Source organism: Phascolarctos cinereus, unplaced genomic scaffold (assembly GCF_003287225.1).
Source record: "Phascolarctos cinereus isolate Bilbo 61053 unplaced genomic scaffold, phaCin_HiC Scaffold_5;HRSCAF=322, whole genome shotgun sequence".
In the NCBI taxonomy this organism is placed as follows: Eukaryota; Metazoa; Chordata; class Mammalia; order Diprotodontia; family Phascolarctidae; genus Phascolarctos; species Phascolarctos cinereus.
The window spans coordinates 14729158-14752654 of NW_027555958.1; the positions used below are offsets into that span (position 1 = coordinate 14729158).

Below are 23497 nucleotides of genomic sequence, written 5' to 3' on the forward strand. Positions count from 1 at the left end.
AAAATAGCCTACAAGCTAGGAGTGAAGAGAAGAAATGTTCCAGAACCTTGTCAGAAGATATGGGTTATGGTCCCAATCCTGACTTTGCGCTCTCTCTCTCTCTTTCTGGACCTCAGTTTTCCTATCTGTAAAACGAAGGGGTCAGACTAGATCGGGAATTCTCAACCTGGGGTTTGTGAACTTGTTCTTAAAAATATTTCAACAACTGTATTTCAATAGAATTGGTTTCCTTTGTAATGTGATGCATTTTATTTTATATATTTAAACACGCTGTTTTGAGAAGGGCTCCTGAACCTTCTCTAGCTTTCCAAAAATAGTCCAGGACACAAAAATGGTTCTGAAGCCTTCAGATGGTTGCTAAGGTCTTTTCACCTCTTACATTCTATGGGTCCCTGAATACACGCTTCCGCGACATAACATAACTGAAAAGAAATAACCAGACAGTGAAGGAACCAAGTCCAGCTTTGACGTGTGATAGATACATCCGTCTCTACTACAGCAAAACATGTCAATCTCGGTTTGGGTTTATTAGTTATTTTAAGAGACACACGTCAGTCGTGGAAAGGCCATCCTCTTTGGGGTTTAACGAAAGCGCTCAGTTAATGAACTGAGTGGCCTGATGTTTCTCTCAAAGACCCTTCCAGGCGTAACTCCAGGAGCCTGGGATCACGTCATTTACAATATTGTAAGTCGCCCAAGATTTAGGCCGGGTCCCCCCAAGCTGCGCACGCATCTGGACATTGCATCGATTCCCTCCCGGTCTTTCCCTTCCTGAGGGTTCCAGGGTCGGAGATAAACAGAGCCAAAAGCTAAGGCAGTACGTACGGTCAGTATCAGAATGGATGACATCAACAAACTGGGCGTCTGTGTGATCCAGCCGCTCATTGCGGGGTTTCCCACTGAAAAGGGGTCCTGCAGGATCCAGACCTGGAATACAGTAAGAGGGACTTGGGCAGAAATGCCTGTTTAGGGCTGCTTTGGGGACTGGCTTTCTCAGTCCAATCAAGCATCCTCATTCTGTCTCTGTTTGAGGGTGACTCAGAGATCATCTCGGAATAGTCTACGGCATGGCTCACAGAGTAGGTGGGTGCTTTGGAGAAATGGCCCAAAGTCCTTTCTGCCCAAAGTAGAAGAATCGTCAGAGGATCTGAGATTTAGAGCTGGAAGAGATCAGAGGAACCCAAACTTTGCTCCAAACCTGGAGGGGATCTTGGTGCTTATCTAAGCCAAATCCCTTTCTTTTCTTTTTAACTTACGAAATAAAACAAGTATTTCCATAACATAGTACAATAAAAAAAACATGATTGCACATGAAACTGCAAATCTATTATGTACAACTTGCTATTCCTTTCAAATACATAACAAAATTATCATGTAATTTTCTTTTTTTTCCTTTTTTTCTTCCATCCCTCCCCCCCCCCATGGCTACCATTAGACACAAATAGGTACATATGTGTATATATTTATATGTGTATATGTATGTGCGTATGTGTGTGTACATACCACACATATATGAATAATTGTCCTATACATACTTCTATTTATCAGTTTTTTCTCTGGATGCAGATAGCAACTTACTACATATGTTCTTCATAGTTAATTTGGGGATTTGTAAGAGTCAAAATAACTTATTTGCTCAAAGTCGTTCTTAAAACAATGTTGCTGTTAGGGTATACAATGTTCTCTTGGTTCTGCTTGTTTCACTCTTCATTTTTTTTTTGTGCAACTCTTTCTAAAATCATTGAGCTCATCACTTCTTTTTCTCCCCCACTTAACACAGTTTATTTTTTCCAATTACATGTTTTCAACATTCATTTTTATAAGATGTTGAGTTCCACAGCTCTTCATTTCTTATAACCCAGTAGTATTCCATCACAATCATATACTACAACTTGTTCAGCCAATACCCAATTGATGGGCATCCCTGCAATTTCTAGTTCTTTGCCTCCAATGGGTTCTTTTCCTTTTTCCCTAATCATCTTTGGAAACAGACCAAGTAGTGGTATTGTTGGATCAAAAGGTATAGGTAGTTTAATAACTCTTGGGGCATAATTCTAGAAAGCTCTCCAAAATAGTTGGATCAGTTCACAATTCCACTAACAATGAATTAGTGTCCCAATTTTTCCACATCCCTTACGACATTTGTCACATTCCTCTTTTATCATTTTAGCCAATCTGATAGGCATAAAATGATATCAAGTTTGTTTTAGTTTGCATTTCTCTAATCAATAATGATTTAGAGCATTTTTTCATATGACTATAAATTGTCTTGATTTATTCATTGAAAAACTGCCTGTTCATATCCTTTGACCATTTACCAATTGGAGAATTACTTTGTTCTTCTAGATTTGACAAGGTTCTTTATATATTTTAGATATGAGACCTTTATCTGATAAATTGTCTGTGAAAATTTCCCCCCCAATTTTCTGCTTTCCTTCTGGTCTTGGCTACGTTTCTTTTATTTGTACAAAAACTTTTTCATTTAATGTGATCAAAATTATCCACTTTATATCTAATTTTGCTCTTTCTTTTGTTTATTCATATATTATTCATCTATCCATAAGTCTGATAAGTAACATGTTCCATGTTCTTCTAATTTTCTTGTAAAAATCTCTCTTTATATCTATGTCATGTATCCATTTTGACCTTATCTTGGTAAATAGTATAAGATATTGGTCTATGCCCAGTTTCTGCCATACTGCTTTTCACTTTTCCCAACAATTTTTGCCAAATAATAAATTGTTATCCCAAAAGCTTAAATCTTTATACTTGTCACATACAAGGTTATTATGTTTATTTGCTGCTGTAAATTGTATGTCTACTCTCTTCCATTGATCTATGTTTCTATTTCTTAGTCAATATCAGATGGTTTTGATAATCACTGCCTTCTAATATAGTTTAAGATCTGGTACTGCTAAACCTCCTTCCTTTACATTTTTTTTATTATTTCCTTTGATCTTCTTGACTTTTTTAAAAAGTGAATTTTGTTATTATTTTTTCTAATTCAATAACAAAAAATTTTTTTGGTAATTTAATTGGGATGACATTGGATATATAAATTAGTTTGCTTAAAATTGTCATTTTTATCATATTGGCCCTGCCTACCCATGAACAATTAATATTTCTCCAATTATTTAAAAACCTCTTATTTCTATAAGTAGGGAAACTGAGGCCCAGAGAGGAGAGGTGATTTGTCCAAGGTCACAGCAAATAAGTAGCAAAGCCATATATAGAACCTCACTCCTCTTCTTCCAATTCCTGCCTTCTCTCCATGGCCCCCCACCACAGTAGAAAGAGCATTGGATCACGGAGGTAGGGTGGTGGGATAGATATTAGGCTAGACTTAGAAGCTGTAAGGCCTGGATTCAAATCTGATCTCTGGCATTTTCTTTTTTTTTTTCTTTTTCTTTTTCTTTTGTTTAGGCAATTGGGGTTAAGTGACTTGTCCAGAGTCACACAGCTAGTGAGTGTTATGTGTCTGAGGCCGGATTTGAACTCAGGTCCTCCTGACTCCAGGGCCAGTGCTCTATCCACTGTACCACCTAGCTGCCCCTCTGACATATTCTACTTAAATGATGATCACCCCCCTAAACCTCTGTTTACACGTATCTAAAATGATCCTAATGACACCTCTAGGATCTGTCTCATGGTGGCATTGTGAGAACCAGATGAGGCCTGCTGCTTTATCAACCTTCTAGTGCCTTACAAATGTGAGTTGTAAATACACAAACTCCCAAATCACTTTCCAGGGGCTGCTGAATTGAACACTGCATTTTGGATTGGGCTTCCTTCTATAAGGAAATTGGCCAGTTCCAGGAGGGTCTACCCTGGAGAGGCTTTTTTGTATTTTCTTTCTTTTTTTATTTAGTATTTTATTTTCCCCACTTACGTGTAAAAAAAAATGTATAACATTTGTTTTTAAAACTTTGAGTTCCAGGAGTACTATTGTGCTGTAAGAAATAATGAGCAGGCAGATTCCAGAAAAATCTGGAAAGATTTATGTGAATTGATGCTAAGTGAAGCGAGCAGAACCAGGAGAACATTGTACACAGTAACAGCCACGTTGTCCAACAACTGACTTCAGTTGACTTGGCTCTTCTCAGCAATGCAAGGATCTAAAACAACTCCAAAAGACTCACGATAGAAAATGCTTCCACACCCAGAGAACAAGCTGTGGAGTCTGAATGCAGATCGAAGCAGACTATTTGATCTCTCTTTTTCTTTTGTTGTTTTGTGGTTCTTCACATTGGTTCTAATACTTCTTTACAACATGACTAATGTGAAAATATGTTTTATAGGAATGTATATGCAGAGCCTATATCAGATTGCACACTGTCTTGGAGAGGAGGAAGGGGGGAAAGGGGAGAAAACTGAAGACTCAAAACACTTGTGGAAGTGAATGTTGAAAAATAAAAATAAAGTTTAAAAAAACACTTTGAGTTCCGAATTTTCTCCCTTCCTCCGTCTGCCACTCCCACCCCCCACATTGAGAAGGCAAGCAATTTGATACTGATTATACATATGTAGTTAGGCAAAACATTTCCATATTAGTCATGTTATGGAAGAAAACATAAACCAAAAAAACTTCAAGAAAAATAAAGAATGTAAAAAAAAAAAGTCTGCTTCAATCTGTATTCAGACACCATCAGTTCTTTGTTTGGGGATGGATAGCGTTTTCCTTCATAAGTCCTTCAGAGCTGTCTTGGATGGCTGTATTGCTGAGAATGACTAAGTCATTCACAGCCGATCATCTTACGATATTGCTGTTACTGTGAACATGGTACATTTCACTTTGTATCATGCAAATCTTTCTTGGTTTTTCTGAGTGCATCCTGCTCATCATTTCTTATCACACAAGAGTCCAGCATAATCACATGCCATACCTTGTTCAGCCATTCCCCACCTAATGGGCATCCCTTCAATTTCCAATTCTTTGCCACCAGAAAAGAGCTGCTGTAAGTATTTTCATACATACAGGTCCTTTCCTTTTTGTTTTTTATCTCTTTTGGGATACAGACCTAGTAGTGTTATTATTAGGTCAAAGGGTACACATGGTTTTATAGCCCTTTGGGCATAGTTCCAAATTGTTTTACAGAATGGTTGAATCAGTTCAAAACTCCACCAACAGTGCATTAATGTCTCATTTTTCCCACAACCCCTTCACCATTTGTCATTTTCCCCTTCTGTCTTATTAGCCAATCCGATAGGTATGAGAAAGTACTTCAGAATTGTTTTAATGTGCATTTCTCAAATCAATAGTAAGTTAGAGCATTTTTTCATTTTTTCCTATAGATAGCTTTGACTAGCTAATCTGAAAACTTCATATCTTTTGATCATTTATCAATTGAGGAATTGCTCTTATTTTTTATAAATTTGACTCAGTTCTCTATACATTTGAGAAATGGAGGCTTTATCAGAGAAACTTGCTTCAAAATTTTTTCACAGTTACTATTGCTAACTATATTTCCCTCCATCCTATTTCCCCCCATTTATTCTATTCTCTACTTTCTCCCTGTCCTTCCCTCCTCAAAAGTGTTTTGCTTCCGACTACCCCCCTCCCCCAATCTGCCTTCCCTTCTATCACCACCCCCCTCCAACTTTCTTGTAGGGTAAGATAGATTTCTTACCCAACTGAATGTGTATGTTATTCCCTCTTTGAGCCAATTCTGATGAGAATAAGGTTCATTGACTCCCCCTTGCTTCTCCTTTCCCCCCCCTCCACTGTAAAAGCTTTTTCTTGCCTCTTTTATGCGACATAATTTATTCCATTCTACCTCTCCCTTTCTATTTTTCCCAGTACATTCTTCTCTCACCCCTTAATTTTATTTTTTTAGATATCATCCCTTCACATTCAACTCGCACCTGTGCCCTCTGTCTATATATACTCCTTCTAACTGCTCTAATAATAAGAAAGGTCTTCTGAGTCACAAGTATCACCTTCCCATGTAGGAATGTAAGCAGTTTAACCTCGTTAAGTCCCTGATGATTTCCCTTTCCTGTTTACCTTTTTATGCTTCTCTTGAGTCTTGTATTTGAACGTCAGATTTTCTGTTCCGCTCTGGTCTTTTTATCAAGAATGCTTAAAGGTCCTGAGAGACTTTTAAAAAATTATACCTAGCTAGGGATGACTCCAGGGTCAAGATCTGGAAGAAGGGATACTACTAGCCAAAAGGGAGGAACCACAGGGCCATAGATCTTGGGCTGGAAGGGACCTCAAAGGTTACTCCTTTGTTTTATGGGGGAAGAGACTGAAGTCCAGGGAAGTATGCACAGTCGTAGATCTAGAGCCAGAAGGGACTTCAAAGGCCATCTAGCCTGACCCACTTATTTAACAAAGGAGGAAACTGAGGCACAGAGAAGTTGGGACTTGCCCGAGGTCACACAAACACTATGTCTAAGATGTGGGATTTGAACCCAGGTTCTCTGCCACCTGAGCCATGGCTCCCCGTGATTTACAGGGAAGACCAGGACTTTTGTAATTCTATCCCTTTTCCCTCTGTCACTTCTAACCCGCGGAATGCTCCTTTGATTCCTGGTTAGTGGTCAAAACTCTGAAAGCCTTAAGAAAAGCTATGCGCTGATTTCACAGACCAGAGGGGTTGCAGAGAAGGGAAGAAAAGACTCTTCCTCTCCCAGAAGCAAAGCCAAGAGGAGGGTGGCCACCACCAGAAACCTGCAGGGGGAGCCAGCGAGCCCTATACTGAGCTAGGAGGCCAAAGACACTTGGCAGGATGGGGGCAGAGTAGGAGTTTGTGTTCGAGCTAGGTCTGCAGAAATAAGAGGAGCCAAGAAAAATAGGAGCCTTGGTTATAACGGTTGGTATGGTTACAGTGACTGTGACTGCAGAGAGAGCACAGGACCTGGGTTCAAATCCTACGGTGGCCTTTGTGACTTTGGAGAGGTCCCTTACATTCTCTGGGCTTCAGTTTTTCCACTGGTAAAACGAGGAGACTGACCTCAAAGGTCTCTTCTAGCTCTAAATCAATGGTCCTAGTGGATAAAGCACCAGCCCTGGAGTCAGGAAGACCTGAGTTCAAATCTGGCCTCAGACACTTGACACTTGCTAGCTGTGTGACCCTGGGCAAGTCACTTAACCCTAATTGCCTAGGCAAAAAAAAAAAAAAGCCTGATGGTCCTGAGAAAAGCAGAGCTTCGTGATTCTTACCTGATTTCTCTTTTCTCCATCAAAGAGAATAAGCTTCTCTTTGGTAGAGAAAGGAAAAGGGAATTGAAGTCCATAAGAAATTTGGAGATTCTATGAGAACCCTGAGCTGCCCTTGCTGAATCCAAGTCATCTGGGCCAGGTGGGTGGGCAATATGAAAAACAAAAAGGAAGGAGGAGGGAGGAGGGAGAGAAGGAAGGAGAAGGAAGAAGGAGGAGGAGGGAGGAGGAGGAGGAGAAGCAGTGATTGCCAAGAACCAGCAGGGCTTTCTCCAGGACAGCTTAGGCAAAAAACACCTTCTTGTTTTTCACAAGGTTACTAAACAGGTAAGTCAGAGGATTGCTGTAGACATCAGAGACAACTGTAGCTATGGATTGCATGGAGGCATTGACTGACATCTCTTACGCTATTCTTGGGGATGAGGTAGGGAAGTGTGGGATACATGAGAGTCTAATCGTGCTAGGTAGATTCAGAATTGTTGGAATCCCCACAGAGTCGTCACTAATGCTTCCTGGTCACCTGGAAGATGAGGAAATTGAAGCACAGGTAAAGGGGCTTGTCCAGGGTCACACACCTAGTCAGTGACTGAGGCTGGATTTGAACTCAGATCATCCTGACTCCAAGCCCAATGTCCAATTCACTTTGCCTATGAATATAATGACATACCATTGTGCAACAAGAAGTGAAAAATGGGGAATTCAAAGAAACATGACCTCATGCAGAATCAAGTAAATGCAATGCAATGATAAACATATATAGTAAGTACCACAACGTTAATTAAAACATCACCAGAATGAAGTCAAACTCTGAGTGACTGAAATGATCATGAAAAACAAGGGGCAGAGATAGCGCCAATCCCACCACTAACACATAGTGGCTGTGTGATCTTGAATAAGTCACCTAACATTCAAATCTCCTGACAACTTTCTAACCTGCAGAGGACATGCCTATCTCTACAGGGAGAGGAAGTTTTCTCCTGGGAGAGTTCCCTGCATCAGTGAAGTCATAGGCCTGGTTCCTACATCAATAAGGATAAGTATTTATATAGATATAGATATGTATGTATGTATGTGTTACGTATGTATAATATTTATCTATGGTACATATAATATATACAGATATGTGTGTGCATGCGTGTGTGTATAGACACATACACACGTGTGCACACACACACACACACACACACATATTTAATCAGCTGTTGGCCTTGGGAGAGTCCCAGAGTCCAAATAACATTAGGGTATAATTGTCCATAAAACACAAAACAAGGGGGTGCTCAGAGAAGGCCCCCAGAAGCCTTACCTGTAATTCTTCCGAGTTTCCCATCATACATCTGTCCAACAAATCCAGCTATATGGGCCCCCAAGCTGACTCCAATCATGTAAATGTTGTCAAGAGATGCTCCGCTGACCTGTGATTCCAAGAGGGAGTGGCCATCAGTCGGGCAAATAGTAGCAACAAGGAAGATTTGGCAAGACTTCCTAGCTGCCCACTCCCCACTTTTCCCCAGATCTTAATCCTTAATTTCTCCATGGCTCTGTTAGAGAAAACAAGCATAGAGCTCTTTTAAACATGCCTAGGCAGAGCAAAATCTTCCATGCTGGAAAAAAAAATTGCACCCACACTGATAGGTTGGCATTTGCACCTATATTTATCTCATTAGAGCAATCCAATCCAATAAGCAATTAAGCACCTACTATATACAAGGCCTAGCACATGTGGCCTTCTAGGTCCTTGGGTGCAGCCTTTTGACCGAGTCCAAGTTTTACAGAACAAATCCTTTCATTAAGGGGATTTGTTCTGTGAAGTTTGGATTCCGTCAGGTTCCCCATCGTGGGGAGGCAGCTGGGGGGGATAGTGGAGAGGGTGCTGGACTTGAGCTCAGAAGACCTTCTCTAGCTGTGTGACCCTGGACACATCACTTAACCCTTCTCAGCTTCAACTTCTTCATCTATAAAATGGGACTAATCATAGCCCAAACCTTGTGGGGTTGTTGTGAGGCTCTAATGATATGTATTGTTGTTGTTTTTGAAGAGGACCAGTGACATCACAGGTGATGGCTTGACTTGCTCGTGAATTGGATTTAAGTGAGGCAGAGTCACACTAAGTCATCAGCCTCACTATCCTCCAGAGTAATCGGTGACAAGACAAAAGTCAGGATGACCGGCGATGGCCCAGGATGCCGTGGACAGCCTTGGTGTCTTTGCCATCTAACCAAGCTGTAAGCATTGAGCCTCCGCCTTCATGGCCATTGGAACAAATTGTTCTCATCTGCGCATTCCGCCTGGGGGGACATCATCACATGCTTGAGGTGGGCACCCCCTAACTCACTGATGGGTTTGAGGCCTGCCGGTTACCCTCAGCCCAGTTTAGCCATCTGCCAAGACATGTATATAAAGTACTTGGCAAACCCTGAAGTGCTACAGATGTGGGCTATTATTACCGTAATATAATTATAGTTATTATATAATTATTGTATTATAAAATAATAATTAAAAAACCCAACTTGGCGATTCTGAACACCCTTAGCCCTTTGTCCTGCCACTGCAGAAGTAGGAGGCGCTCATTTCCCTTTGTTTCGTGGGCTAATGATTAGCCTTTTAATAAAAGGATTTGTTCTGTAAAGTTTGGATTCGAATCGAAAGGCTGCACTTAAGGACCTAGAAGGCCACATGTGGCCTCAAGGCCGCAGGTTCCCGCCCCTGCACTAACCAGTCACCAAAGAGATGGATGATCCGGAAGAAGAAGAAGAGTGGCTTACAGACAGAGAGCGTGAGGGGGTAACGAGGTGCAGCCCCCCTCCCCCTGGGGAGCCCTCTAGTTGTCAGGAGAAGCCAAGTGGGGCTCCCAGCACACGGGGTGGCCTCCCTGTGGTGAACTTATGGGATGACATGGGTAAGATTGCCCCACCCCTTGGCAAGATGGATGGGCAAAGAGGGCTTACAATAATCACGACAATGGCAGGCGTTCACACCACATTTAAGGTTTGCAAAGCACTCCACACAGCCCTTAGAGGTAGGTGCTCTTGCTAACCCTATTTTACAGATTAGGACACCGAGACAGGATATTAAGTGACTTGTCCGGGGTCACATAGCTAGAATCTGAGGCTGGATTTGAACTCGGGTCTTCCTGAGCCCAGGCCCAGCACTCTGTCCCCTGCACCTCATAACTGCCTCCAGCAGCATCCAGTGCTGCTGAAAGGCCAGTAATTACAGTTAACGCTTACATATCCACCATGAGTTCACAAAGCCCTTGGCAAAAGAAAGATGAGCTCACTAGATCCTCACAGCACCCAGGAAGGCGGGCGCCGCTCTATAAATGAAGAAGCAGAGGCAAACAGAGGCTGAGTGACTTGCCAGGGTCACACGGCTAGTCAGTGTCTGGGGCAGGATTTGAACTCAGGACTTCCCTGTTCCAAGTGCAGCTCTCTGTCTCTAGGACACCAGGCTGTGTCAATGCAAACAGCATTCACATCCATGAGATTACTGTCCCATCCTGTATCTGACCATGTGCTAGAGGTTCAAAGGGAAAACAAAGTCTCTGGCCTGGAGTAATTACTAGGAGCAAACAACTTCAGAGATCAGAAGGTTTCTGTAGGAAGGGACTCATAAGCTGAGCCTCAAAGGATTCCATGAGGAAGGGGTGAGAAGGGAAGGCACCCCAGGCACGGGGCACAGGCCAGGCAAAGGTGCAGAGATGGGAGAGGAGCGGCAGGTCAGCCAGTCGAGAATACTGGGCATGGCGAGGATGGGACCAGATCTCCAGCCCCGCAAAGGCGGCGGGGATTCCATTGATCTAAGAGGCCACAGAAAGTCTTTCTTGAACAGGAGAATGACGTGCTCTAGGAAGGATATTGTGACGCTGTATGGAGCGCGGACTGGAAGCCAGGAGACCAATCAGGAAAGTGTTGGGATAAGGGAAAGGCCAAGGGGTCAACCACAGAGGGCACAGGGGAGTGGGACACTGGCCGTTAGGGTGCTGAGGAGGGAGGAGGGATGGGTTAGAGTGACATCTTTGCACCTTGAGGCAGCTAGGGGGCGCCATAGTGCCCAGAGCACTGGGCCTGGAGTCAGGAAGACTCCTCTCCCTGAGTTCATACCTGGTCTCAGATACTTACTAGCTGCGTGACCCTGGGCAAGTCACTTCACCCTGTTTGCCTCAGTTGCCTCATCTGTAAAAGGAGATGGAGAAAAGGGATGGAGAGCTACTTTTATTTTTTAACTAATATTTTGTATTGGTATTTTTAGCTTTCCTTTTTTTGGCAATTGGGGTTAAGTGACTTGCCCAGGGTCACACAGCTAGTAAGTATCAACTGTTTGGTCTGAGGCCGCATTTGAACTCAGGTCCTCCTGACTTCAGGGCCGGTGCTCTATCCACTGCATCACCTAGCTGCCCCTATTTTTTTATTTTTATTTTTTACCAATGAAACCCCAACCAGGTGGGGTTATTTTGTTTGGTTTTTTTACCAATTTTTTTTTTACCAGTATTTTTACCTTTGAAACCCCAACCGGGGTCATGGGTGGACATGACTGAAAAACAGCTTACCAACAAATTTGCCCCTCACTGCACGGGGAAGGAAAGGGAGGAGGGAAGTGGGAATGAAGAGCCTTCCTGCATTCTCCCCCTGTCCTCAAAGACACACTTGGACACCATGCCCCTCCTACGTTCTTCAAACATCACCCAGCTCAAATTCTTACTTGTGCCTACAGCTCAGCTCACCCCTTACAGAATTATGAGCTCCCCAAAAACAGAAGCTGTGTCATTGTACCATAAATTGCACACTCTAAAGAAGGGGCGTTATCAGGAGGACCTGAGTTCAAATCCAGCCTCAGATACCTACTAGCTGCGTGACCCCGGGCAAGTCACTTGACCCTGATTTCCTCCAAAAAAAAAAAAGGCACTTTGTACATTTTTGTACCGAGGGCTAGGTTTTCTAGTGACTTTTTCACTCCCGTGAACAGCCGTCTTACCAGCATCTGGTCGATCGTTTCCTTTAAGATTTCGGCCACCCGCCAGGTGTGAGCGGAGGCAACGCTGTACACCACATTTGTGGCTCCTCGGTTCCAGTCGACCACAATGACGTTGATGTCTTCGACTCGGATCAGGCCCTCCACCAGCTCGGACAGCCAGACCGGTTGGGAGCCTGTCGGCCTGTAGCCATGGATGATAAAAGCGGTTTTCTTGGTCGCGTTGAAGCTCCCAGGAAAGGGAGATTCGAGGATCTCGGCGCAGGTGAAGTTGTCCGTGTACAGCAGCAGCCTCACTTTGAGGCTCGTGCCTGTGATCGCGCTGTGAATGCTGAGCTTGGTGAAGGTGTGGCATTCTCGAGGAGCCGTGTCTGAAAGTCAGAAGAAAAGGAGGGGAAATGGGACCAGCTCTGCCCCAGGGTGTTGTGGCTGGCCCCGCCTCAGAGCTAAGAAGGGACCTCGTAGGTCATGTCTACCAGAGCTTTTATAAAGAAAGTATTTGAGGAGCAGCTGGGTGGCACAGTAGATAAAGCTCTGGCCTTGGAGTCAGGAGGACCTGAGTTCAAATCTGGCCTCAGACACTCGACACTTGCTAGCTGTGTGACCTTGGGCAAGTCATTTAAACCCAATTGCCTGACCAAAAAAAAAGTATTTGGCCGACTTAAAGTACACTGTAAGTAAAAGTTATTATTTCTCTGAAAGACAGTCCTTTTGCCTCGACCATTTTTTATATAGCTGTGTTTTGAATTGGGGGTGGCTAGGTGGCACAGTAGATAAAATACCAGGCCTAGAGAGTCACAGAAGAGCTGAGTTCAAATCCAGCCTCAGATACTTACTAGCTGTATGACCCTGGGCAAGTCACTTCACCCTGTTTGCCTCACTTTACTCATCTGTACAACGAACTGGAGGAGGAAATGGCAAAGCACTCCAGTGTCTTGGCCAAAAAAAAGAAAATTGGGTCACAAAGAGACCGAAAAAAGACTGAACAACAGCACAGGATAAGAGTATGAGGGAATGATAGGGGCAAATGAGTTTTGTTCTTTTTTGACTTTGTCTTTGTTCTAGAATGAAGGGTTCCTGGGCATGTTTATAGGCTACAGAGAAAGAGCCGGTAAACTGGAGAAATCAAAGATCAGAGAAAAGAGATGGATGATTGGGGTGAAGTTAGCTGGAGATGCCAGGTCCCTCTGGTCCCCACGACACCTTTCCTACTGTCCTGTGCCCCTTTCAGTGACTGAGATTTCCACGAGGAGGAGTACTGATCTCATTGCCCTCATTTGTCTCCAAACGAGGCCACATTTCACAAATAGTGCATTTTTCCTGGTGATGCGCCATCACTCCATGAACCGACCTCCTTCATCCCAAGAGCATTCCTTTCTTGGGTAGACAGTTGACAGCAGAGACTGGATAATTGATCCACAACCACCCAAGAAGTCAATGTCAACATGAGACAGAAACCCAGCTAGCCATAAGCCTGAGCTGTTAGTCAAATCCTCCACACTACTCTGAAGATTAATAAGAAGCATTGACTGAGAGAGGTGGCAGGTGGAGTCAGGAAGACCCAGCTGAGCTAGTCCTGCCCCCGAAATGAATGAACGAATGAAAAAGCATTTATTAAGTACCTACTGTTTGCCAGGTCCTGTGCTTAGCACTGCAACCAGAAATACAGAGCTGAAACTGCCCTGCCTTTGAGCTTACATTCTGGGGGTGGGAGGGCAGTATAACACATATAGAGAGTAGTGGGGAGTTGTGGTCTGAGGAGTCACAAGGATAGTGAATGGAACAAAACGTGTCAATGCCTGATATTTACCTTATGTAGCAAAAAGAGCCCCTGAAGTCTCGTGGAGAGTTTGCAAGGCACTTTTCATGATGCTTTTCCTACGTCATTCAATTGGAACCTCACAACAACCCCATGAGTTCATTTCTGAAGGGATTTTATTATGCCATTTTTCCATATGAGGAAACTGAGGCTCAGAGATGCTAAATTTGTCCTTAGCTCTGGAGCTTGGAAGTGTCAGAGGCAGGACCTGATCTCCCATCTTCCTGACTACAAGCCCAGCGCTCTGGCTGGTATGCCAAGTTACCTCCCCCAAATAGCTGCGTGACTGTGGGCAAGTCACCTAAACTCTAAGCGTCCCGGAAAGAATCTGTATCTGGTTCCCTACGCTGATGAAATCCTGGGTGATTCCTGAAGAGCAAGAGATAATATAGTGCTGTGAGTCTGAGAGAGAAGAGAGAAGGTTGAGAAGGAGGTGTCTGTCAACGGGCAGTGTGGCACAATGGAAAGAGCGCTGGGTTTGGAATCAGAGGATCTGGGTTCAAATCCTGCCTTTGATAATTACCACCTTCAGGTCCTTGGGCATATCACTTAACCTCACTCTGGGCCTCAGTTTCATTTTCTGTAAAATGAAAGGGTTGAACTAAAGTACCTCTGGGGTCCTTTCCAGCTCAAAATCTTTGATCCTTTGACCACTCTGGGCCTCAGTTTCTTCATCTGTAAAATGAGGTGACTGACTAGAAGATAACTGAGGTTCCTTCTAGTTCAATGATCCTAATGTCTGATGCTAGAGCAAATTTAAGTAAGACAAGTGCTGAGAAGACACTATGGGCTTGTTCAGTTCAGGCTGCGATGGCTCTGTTTATGTTCTCTTTCTCATCCTATTAATCTACATAGTTTACATTTGTTTATTTTTTAAATTATGTAACTGTTTTCTTTATACTGTTGGTTATGTCAGCATATACTGGGTTCAACAGTTTCAGATAATTGCCTTATTTCCTCTCCATTTGTGTAAATTCTCCTTTTCTATTTTTTTTAATTTTGGATATTTAGTTTTCCTCTCTTTCCTCTGTCAAATTAGCTAATTTTTAAATTTACTTTGTCTTTTTAAAAACAGGTCACTTTTATTTATCATTTCAATACGGTTTCTTATTTTCAATTTTATCTTTTGTTTTTAAAAAAGTTCCATGTTTGTGTTTAGTTGGGTTTTTTTTTAACCCTTTTAAAACGTCTTCTCTACTTCTGCTCCTGTTCCTGAGTAGCAGGACCCTTGGAACAAATCACAGAAACCTCACTCCCTGGCCCACAATAAACTCATTCTAGCAGGCAGTATATTAGAGCTTTTAGAACCTTGCCCAGAGACAGCTTTCTCTTTCTTGGCAGGAAAGATTGGAAATACACAGACTGCAGTGTTTATTTTTTATTGAGTACCCAAGATTGACTATATCTTTGCTGCCTCAATTCAACTAATTACACAAGGACCTAGGGCCTTCTAATTAGGTGACCTGCAATATGCCTAGTACTAGGGGAGATACAAAAGAATCACAGTCTCGAAGATGGAAGGGAGCTCAGCTCCCAAGAGTTCAATGACAACCTCTACCTAAATACCTAGCCCTAGTCTCTCTCCTGAGTGTCCGTTCTGAATTACCAGTTGCCTAATAGACACTTCCAGCTGACTGTCCGATGGACATATTAATCTTAACATGTCCAAACCAGAATGCCTTATCTTTTCCTCCAGACCTACTCTTCTTCCAAACTTCTGAGTTTCTGTTATGGGTACCACCAACCTTCTCGTCATACTAGTTCACAACCTGGTCTTCCTGTTCTTCCTCACATATGACGTTACAACCCTCTCCCATCTCTGGTCCCCGCAGGCTGGAATGCACTCTCTACCTCTGTCTCTTTGAAACCCTAATGTCCTTCAAAGCCCTTCTCAAATCTGAACACCTATTCTGACCCAATGCACAAAGGATGAAACATAAATGCTTGCTGAATTGAAATTGAGTTGTGAAAAGAACAAAGAATAAATGTGTATTGGGTTGAATAGAATGCAATGGAATTGTGGGAAGAATGAGGGAGAAATGTGTGTAGAATTGCAGCTAGAATGCATAATAAATGTATTGATCGGATCGCAGACGTTTTATGTCCGCAGACAAACAGACTGCAGCAGAAAGCACCTAGTTCTTTGCTGGTCTACAGCATATCCTTGTATCGCTAAAATGGTCGCCCACTCGGTCTTCAGGGTGTACAGCCTCTTTACTTGGTAGTCTAAAACTTGCTAAGTTACAAGCAGAGTTGTTGTTCTGGTCATATTAAAGTACGGCACGGGTGCGTAAAACGTGTCGAGCAGGTTTTCTAAAGCTGTGCCTTTTCCACCGGAGTTTATTTGACACTTGCTGAGCTAATCTTTTCATTCAGCCTCTTTGCCCTAGTTCTTTATAGGCGCTACCTGCTGATCACAGGAAAAGTTAAGGTTAAGACCCCCATTCTAAACCAGTCTAGTGGCATCTCCAGCTCTGGGTCTGCCTTCTTTGTTCACGTTCGACATTTATGGAGCACCAGGAAGCTGCAGGCAGTGCAGAATACACACATACACATGTATGTATCAGTCATAAACATTTATCAAGGCCAGGCACTGTGCTAAGTGCTAGGGAGACAAAAAGAGGCAAAAGACAGTCCCTGCCCTCAGTGAGCTTACAATCACGCAGCACGATCCGTGTTTTTCATACAAGCTGACAAATCAGGAAAACACCTCACAGACAGACTACTCCCTTTGATGACTGGGCACAAGATCGAACCTTTAGGTAGTATCTGTGTTGCTTGTGGCTTGCCGTGTCTAATGTGGCAAAACTGTTAAGAAAATCCTGGGGACTGGGGAAAGCCCAAGCTAGAGACTGGCTTGTATTGCATGAGGAGACTCACCCACCCCACCCACCCCACCCCATGTAATAGTGATTTCTACAAACTGCTTTGCCCTACACCAACCTGGAGAAATGGGTTATCTTAGTAGGGTCACCCCTATTTTACAGGTGAGGAAATTGAGGCTCAGAGGATTAAGATGTCAGATAGCTAATTAGTACTCAGAGCCAGGTCTTCTGTCTCCCAAGCCATATGTTTTTTTCACCATACCACAAAACCACTCACGTCTTGAAATTTTTTTGAATAGGGAAGAGACCATAGTGGGAGAATGTACTGCCTAAATCATAGGCTCGTGGGACTTGGAATCCTAGGACCCCAAATTCAGAGCTGGAAGGGACCCTTGGGACCATCTAATCCAACCACTACATTTTACAAAAAAGGAAACTGTGGCCCAAAAAGAAGAGGTGACAGAATCATCAGATCACCAAGCTAGGAATCCTTAGGGACCACCTGGACCCACTGCCTCATTTACAAACGAGGAAACAGACCTAGAGGGGACTTGCCCAATGTCACACAGGTAACAAGTGACAGAGTCAGGATCTTACCAGAGAGTTCTGAGAATAGATTCTAGGGAAGAAGGGGAAAAGAAGAGAGAAGAAAAAAGAGAGGTAGAAGGAAAAAAAATCGGGAGGGTTTTACTGTTCTTTGATTCTATGAAAGACAGAACGAGAGCAAAACGAAAGGTGGATCTAGGAGGCAGAAGGCCAAAATTCGAGTCCCAGCAATGTATAATATCCATAGCGTGAGTTCATGAAATGGTTCGCTGTAACTTCACCTATTGCTGTAGTTTTAAATTTTGAGTTTTAACATTCACTTCTTAAAAATTTGAGTTCTGACTTCTCTGCCTCCCTCCTGCCCCTCTCCCACTCATTGAGAAGGCACGCATGTGATATCAATTACACACGGGAAATCACAAAAAACCTTTCCATGTAAGTCATGTTCCCCACCCCACCCCCCAAAAAAGCAAGAAAAATAAAGTTTTTAAAAGAAAGTTTAAAAAAAATACACTACTGGTGTATTTTGTGGGGGGGGGCCAAGATAATTGGGGTTAAGCAACTTTCCCAGGGTCACATAGCTAGTAAACATCAAGTGTCTGGTCTGATGTCGGATTTGAACTCAGGTCCTCCTGATTCCAGTGCTCTATCCACTGCACCACCTGGCTGCCCCAACTGGTGTATTTTTGCAGAACCATTAACTACAGCAGTCCAAGGTGTACCTGTATGTATTTAGTATTAATAGAAGTAAGGTAGTTCCTAAATCGGGCTCCCAACATCCAGATGGCTCATTTCCCCTTTCCTGTGACATCTGAGGGTACATTCCTGTTGTTTTTCTGCTTTGCCCTGAAACAAGATCCCACACCTGAAACTGGGTTTTGGCCTCAAAGAGGCCAAGATTTTCTAAGCCTCCCCAGAAGAGGCCAGACCATGACTCACCCTCCCCAGGCCGTGGAATTACAGGCATCCTTATCTCACTCTACCATGGTAGTCTGAGCCACCTGGGTCACACCCAGGGCTTCCTGCCCTGCCCTCACCTGCCTCAGAACCTTTGTTCCCTCCCTCCCCCAAATCTGAAGTCCTGGGAAGGACTCCTCATCCCCTCCCCCATCTCTGCCCACTAATATCCTGGGTTTTCTTCTAGGTCTGATTCAAATGACTTCTGGGATATGCCGAACCTCCAGTTCCATCATGAGCTCCTGGCCTTTTTTTGCTAGCTTTGGAATTTCCTGCTCAGGACTAGGAGAGGGTCACGAGTTGACTTCTGAGGTCCCTCCCAGTCCTAAATCTGAATACCAAAAACTGGGTCTGGTCTCCAGTTTTCCAATGTCTTCTTGCATCTTAGGAATTCCCAGCATCCAGCACCAGTGCTTGGCCTGTGGCAGGAGCTTGACATTATTGTTTTTTCTCAAGTTGTTTTTAGCTGTGTCTGTGTCTGACTTTTTATGACCCCATTTGGGGTTTTCTGGGCTCAGATATTGGAGTGGTGTGCCATTTCCTTCTCCAGCTCACTTTATAGATGAGGAAACTGAGACAAACAGAGTTAAGTGACTTGGTCAAGGTCACACATTTAAAACTACAGCAGTAGGTGATGTTATAGAGATCCATTTCATGAAATTAGGAAATCTGTCGGAGTACACATTTGAACTCAGGGCTTTCTGACTCCAGGCCCAGCACTCTATCCACTGTACCACTTAGTTGTCTGGGAGCAAATTCACACGTGTGTGTATGTGTGTATATATATACGTATATATGTATTATGTATGTATGTATATATACTTTAAATGCCTTGCAAACTTTAAAGCTATACACCTGATGGCTTTTATTATTATTTATATTTGCTGAATTCACAGGATATGGAAGTGACCTACATTAACATCTCTGCACTAGATATTAAGTACTTATTGTGTGCCAGGAACTATGCTAAATGCCAGAGATAAAAAGATAAAAATTAAACAGCCCTTTCCTTCAGGAAGCTTATGAATTGGGAAGATCATACATACATGTAAAAGGTTCTACAATAAAAATACAAGGTAATTTGATCATAGGTACATATAAAAGGTTCTACAATAAAAATACAAGCTAATTTGATCATAGGTACATATAAAAGGTTCTACAATAAAAATACAAGGTAATTTGATCATACGTTCATACAAAAGGTTCTACAATAGAAATACAAGGTAATTTTGTGGGGAAAGGCCACATGTAGAAGATGGCAGAAGCTGAGCTTTGAGGGAAACTAAGGAATTAGAAGTGAAAAGGAAGGACATTTCAGGGACCACCTGGTGCAAAGGCATGGAGACAGATTGAAAATGGAATGTCATGTTGGAAGGGGAAGGGAACAAGCATTTATTAAGCTCCTACTCTGCACCAGGCACAGATGTTAACTCATTTGATCCTCATCACAACCTTGTCCCTGTAAGGTGGCTACCTCAGGCAACTGAGGCAGTTGAAGTAGTTAACAGGTAAGCTTAGGATCACACAACTAATACTTATCTGAAGCCAGATTTAAATTAGGGTCTTCCTGAGTCCAGGTCCAGGACTCTGTTCACTGAACCCTCTTGTTGTCTAGTCCTTGTGAGGAATAGTGAAAGGTTCAATCCATTTGCTGTTGCCTGGAAACATTTACTGAATATTAGCTCAAACAGCACCACTTTCTATCATGTGACCTTGGGCAGGTCATTGTGCCTTCCTGAGCCTCAGTTTCTCTCTTTGTTAGACAAGGGGTTGGCACTGATTTCTAAGGTCCCTTGGAGCTCCAACTTTCTGGGATTCTTTAATCATTAAACCTCCTAATATTTACTGAGCTCTGGAAGCCCAGGCTTCTATATTTTTAGTTCAGAACACAAGCACACAAAGTCCCCTTTATCAACTGTTGGTGGGGGAGGGGAATAGTTTCCAAAAGTTTAAGAAAGAAAAAGGGCTCACTGCAAAATGCCTGGCCCTGAAACCAATGTCGGAATAAAAATGCCAGTGGATGCAGGCAGCCGAATCCCTGGATACAACCTGGCTTTTTCATTTGTGTCCCAAACCTGTGATTTCATCGACGGAGGGAATTCTCCGGGAGGAAACTCCTATTCAGGTAGGGATAGTTTCATTCTTTGTGTCCCCGGAGCCTAACACAGGGCCTGGCACAGAGCAGACGCTTAATAAATGCCTGTCAATTGGTTGATCAAATGCTTACCAATTTACAGTCTTTCCAGAGAGTTTCCTGTTAAAAATCCCATCAATGAGTCAAATCTGAAGAATTCTGTGAATTTGGTATAAACACATCTTAGGGAACAAGACTCTAAAGGTGAGCAGGGAGCACTTTACAATTGACCCGCCTAACCCCTTAACCCTCACCCATCCCAGGGGAGGAGAAAGAAGGGGCTCACTAAAGGGTATTGAGACCTCATTGGAATTACAAACCGGTCTTTTTTTCCCCCTGAGGATGACCAGATTTTCTCCCATCCCCAGCCCTTCAAATACGCACAAGCAGATCACACACAGGGGCCCCATCATCCTCACAATTTCAAGACAGAGAAGGGAGGGCCCAATTAAAAAAAAAATAAAAGATTTGAAATCATTAGGACAAGATTATTTTGATTTCTTGTTGATTGTAATTGCTTTCTGGTGAAACTTTGCCTCACTTTGTAGTCACAGAGTGGCACCTATGTTGCCTCTGAGGTCTTACTAGTTTGTTTCATTCAAATGTATCAGTGGCTATGGAGAGTAACTGACACTAATTATCTGATGAGGCTGCTGGCAAATACTCCTAGCCTTATTTTTACAGAGGCAGGAAAAGAAATATAAGGGCTCAGGGTGGGCTAGAGTCAGCAAGACCTAAATTCAAATCCTGCCTCAGACACGTACTAGCTGTGTGACCCTGGACAAGTCACTTCACCTGTTTGCTTCAGTTTTCCCATCTGTAAAATGGAGATAATAACAGCACTTACCTTACAGAATTGTTGTCAGGATCAAAGGAGAGACTCTTTGTAAAGTACCTGGCACATAGCAGGTGCTATATAAATGGGAACTATTGCTATTATTACTAGCCAAGCAAGTCAGATGTTCTGGGCACCCTTTGGGGGCAGTAATCTCTAGATTCCCATGTGGAACGATCCCATGAAATACCATGCTTGTAGAAGGGTACACATATTCAGTGACTTTGTAACTACCTTGCCAAAATTCTTTCTTTTTTTTTTAACTATATGTAACAGAAATACATAATTTCTCATAAAAATACTGATGCTAATAGCTAAAGTTCCTCCAATGAGACACTCTTCTCTCCCCTCTGAGAGCCTTTTCACTGGCTGTCCCCCAAGCCTGGAATGCCCTCTGGCCTCACTTTCGCTTCTTGGTTTCGATGGCTTTCTCAGATACTTAGGTCCAAATTCCACTCTCGACAGGGGCCTTTCCGGTCCTTCTCTCCTCCCTCCCCCTCCCCAAACTGTTAGCTCCTTCCCTCCGAGATTACCTTCCATCTCCTCCTTCCGTATACAGCATATAATTCTTTTTGTGTTTGCCTCCCCTATTAAAAGGTAAGTGTCTTGAGGGGAGGAACTGTTTTTGCCTCTTTTTTTTTTTTTATCAGCGCTCAGCTTAGTGACTGACACATAGTAAGTGCTTTAAAAAAAATTATTGACAGAATCCATACTCTCAGCTATAATGCACACCTGACCATCCCTACCCTTCCTCGGAAACCCCCAGGCTCCTAGTCAGTCCCCTAAAAGGTGTGTGTGTTGCATTTACATTAAAGTCTGCATTGCTCTAGCATTCAGAGCAGCCTCTGAAATGAAGCAAGGAGAGTCTTAGAAATATTTGCAAACAGACTGAGCCTGGTCAAAGTATTTAAGTTTAAACTTTATGATTTCAATATATGTTTCAAACATATGGAATGCTTGAATTTTTAGTTGTTTTTTTTTTAAAGATGAGATTCCCAAGGGATTTGGTTGCATGACGGAACACTCACTGCAGACTGTTAAATTAAAATTAGACAAGATTTCTTGGAATCTGGAAAGCCATGTGGATTTTAGCTGTGAAAGGCAATCCTATTGGCTCTGATTACAAACCTATTTATATGTTGTATATATCTTGAAGGGGCCACAAGTCAGTCTAAGGTAAGGAAAAAAAATCAGTTTTCTTCTTCTTTCTAAATTGTATTGCTTCAATAAATCTCCCCCAGTAGATGTTTAAGATGTAAAATTACAGCAGCGTAACAATCATTTTTTTTCTTCTAAAAATAAAATAAATAAATAAAATCCTTTAAGCAGAGCTTACCCGGGCTCACCGACCACACCAGACAGGTGATGATGAAGAATCTCAGCATGGGGGAAGGCAAAGGGCAGGAGTGGGGGTCAGGAGGGGTGGCTTCCCTACTGTCTCCCGGCCCCAGATTCTGAAGCTCCCTCAGTCTCAGCTCAGATAGCGAAGCCAGAGGAGGAGTGACAGCAGGAAATTACCCAGCAGCGAGTAAATGGGAAGGTTGGCCTCACACACACCTGGCCAGAATTCTAGCTCCTCCTCTTTCCAAAGAAAGGTCATGTGGTTTCCACCCTTCCACTCCCATTCCCACCCTGAATCATTCTGGGGCATATTTGAATTCAAGAATTCATATTTGCAAAGTGATGAATTCGAAATAGTTTCAGGTCTATGTGGGTGGCTTACTGGTAGCTTGGCTTGGGGTGTGGAAATCAGAAATGACTTCAGTCTTTTTTTTATTGCTCCCATACCCAGGAGAGAAATAAACAAGAGTAGGCAAAGGCTAGCAGGCTGTGAACACATCCAAATTACATTCAAAACTGTCTCGAGACTGAAAGCCCAGGACAGGAGGCTTCAGCTGGAGAGATCAACAGCAATAATGCTAAGAACACTTTGGTTTGCAAAGCTTTTCAGCTCCTTTAAGGCTCACAGCAATCCTACAACTGAGGCACTATTATTTCCATTTTCAGAGCAAGAAACTGAGGCTTGCAGGGGCGTGGGGTGGGGGTGGAGCTAAGGAGCTTATCCATTGCCTCACAGCTAGGGAATATCAGAAGCAGAATTTGAACCCAGCTTCCCTCTCTTCATTCTCTTCCTCTCTCCCTCCCCCTGCCTCTACCACCCCATGGCTTCTCAATGTATGGAATATCCATTGTAATCCATTCAGTTGCAAGAATTTATTTGCCCAAAGGGCTGTGTTTCAGATTCAATGAT

General features: G+C 43.0%; 1 protein-coding gene across 2 annotated transcripts in view; it reads right to left on the reverse strand.

Annotated features, from left to right (window-relative positions):
* The window catches only part of LIPH (lipase H), a 35985-nt gene extending 13225 nt beyond the window's left edge, over nt 1–22760 (reverse strand). For both annotated transcript variants that reach the window (XM_021005856.2, XM_021005854.2), the window contains exons 1-4: nt 22583–22760; nt 12134–12501; nt 8466–8574; nt 826–927 (exon numbers count right to left, since the gene is read on the reverse strand). In XM_021005856.2, the coding sequence (XP_020861515.1) occupies nt 826–927; nt 8466–8574; nt 12134–12501; nt 22583–22631 (628 nt within the window). In that variant the 5' untranslated portion in view covers nt 22632–22760. The remainder of the gene's footprint in view (nt 1–825; nt 928–8465; nt 8575–12133; nt 12502–22582) is intronic.
* Between the last annotated feature and the right edge of the window lie 737 nt (nt 22761–23497).